Source organism: Sphaeroforma arctica (genome assembly GCF_001186125.1).
Source record: "Sphaeroforma arctica JP610 unplaced genomic scaffold supercont1.3451, whole genome shotgun sequence".
Classification (NCBI taxonomy): Eukaryota; class Ichthyosporea; order Ichthyophonida; genus Sphaeroforma; species Sphaeroforma arctica.
The window spans coordinates 1-2200 of NW_014037107.1; the positions used below are offsets into that span (position 1 = coordinate 1).

Here is a 2200-nt window from a genome sequence, read left to right on the forward strand (position 1 = left end):
TGGGTGTCGGAGTGTGAGGGGTGTGCATGGGTTGGTGTGGGAGTGTTGGGGTTTATATGGGTGCGAAGCTCTGGGGGCGAGTGGATGGATGTGGTATGAATTGTAGGAGTAGGGCGACTTACTATTGTAGTATCATAGAATGTCGTTTTTTATATCACATAATGTTGTTCATAATAGCATATAGTGTGAAGATAGACGAGGCGTATGAACATATCAATGCACCGATATACGCAAATATGCCAAAGGAAGTGGTCGATAAGAGGACGACAACACTTGACTGTAAACTTACCCTAGAAACTCAAAACCCTAAAACCAACATTCGAAATCCTTATGTACGCGTGTCTCCTATGTTGAACAACGAGGCTTTGGTACGTACCTATCTTAAAAAACTCTAAATTCTAAACCCTAAATCACATAAATGTTAAAACCCTAAACCCTGATGCAGACATGGAAGAGGACGACGACATAGACGATTTCATCGTGAAAGGCAGTGCTTACCAATCCAGTGACCGAGGGGGTAGCAGAAGCCACCAGGACGCAGGCTATGACTACAACAACCAGGTACAGGCAGACTAATATATATATATATATATATATATATAGAGCCTGTGAACTGTATTCACGTATAGTTTATGTACTAGTACCCTGTGAACTGTATATATACATAGTTTTTGTATTATGTTGTGAACATTGAAAATGTATTCGTATTTTGTCCCAGACATATCTCTGAATTTTGCCCTGTCTGGCCTATCAGAGACTCTACAAGCTATACAAAAGACTATTGTATATCGATGGTTGATTTTGATGGTGATTCCTTATGCAGGATGAGTTGGTTGAGTTGTTTGGAGACCCCTACGAGTACCAAGACATTGAGGTGGCCGAAGACGACGTTGATATGGATGAAGATCTGGGTAGTGACGATGAAGGGTATGTGTAGTTATACATCAATTTAACGCAGCCTTGTAGAGCTGTATGCATTTGGTCGTGTGTGTATGTATGTGAGTGCTTGCGCAAGTTCATGTCCGCGTGTGTAGTATGACGGTGTGGAGGTGTTTTATTCGTTTCCCAACAGTACGTATATGTGCACCAAAGCAATTATATGTGCATCTCTGTCTCATATACTACGGCAAATAAGTATTATACCTGTAAACTACCATTACCCGAGAGTTCGGGATGCTTTTGTCACCCATGCTAGACATGTGAGCTGATCAACCTCGACAATACTATCAACAACAACAATACTATCAACAACAACAATATCAACAACAACAATACTCTCAATAACAACAATACTATCAGCAACAACAATATTATCAACAACCACAATACTACCAACAACAACAATACTATCAACAACAACAATATTATCAACAACAACAACACTATCAACAACAACAATACTATCAACAACAACAATATCAACAACAACAATACTCTCAACAACAACAATACTATCAACAACAACAATATTATCAACAACAACAATACTACCAACAACAACAATACTATCAACAACAACAATATTATCAACAACAATAACACTATCAACAACAACAATAATATCAACAACAACAATATCAACAACAACAATACTATCAACAACAACAATACTATCAGCAACATCAATATTATCAACAACAACAATACTACCAACAACAACAATACTATCAACAACAACAATATTATCAACAACAACAATACTATCAACAACAACAATACTATCAACAACAACAATACTATCAACAACAACAATATTATCAACAATAACAATACTATCAACAACAACAATACTATCAACAACAACAATACTATCAACAACAACAATACTATCAACAACAACAATACTATCAACAACAACAATACTATCAACAATAACAATACTATCAACAACAACAGCGTGTTCAGAAAGAAGGCCAAGACCTTTGCGGATGTCTTTGAGCCCAGTCTCCTGAAAGAACAATACCTCACCGAGCAGGACGAGGTCATCAAGCTCGCCGACGTACCGGAACGAATCCAAGTATGTGTGTAGTATGTGTGTAGTATGTGTGAAGTATGTGTGTAGTATGTATGTAGTATGTGTGTAGTATGTGTGTAGTATGTGTGTCGTATGTGTGTAGTATGTGTGTAGTATGTGTGTAGTATGTGTGTCGTATGTGTGTAGTATGTGTGTAGTATGTGTGTAGTATTGTGTAGTATGTGC

General features: G+C 37.5%; 1 protein-coding gene across 1 annotated transcript; it reads left to right on the forward strand.

The window, feature by feature from the left end:
- Positions 1 to 1299: 1299 nt before the first annotated feature.
- SARC_13575 (hypothetical protein) lies at positions 1300 to 2017 on the forward strand (the record flags this gene model as incomplete). Its single annotated transcript, XM_014292294.1, has 1 exon — positions 1300 to 2017. A coding segment is annotated over one exon (718 nt), but the record flags the coding sequence as incomplete, so codon positions are not given.
- Positions 2018 to 2200: the final 183 nt, after the last annotated feature.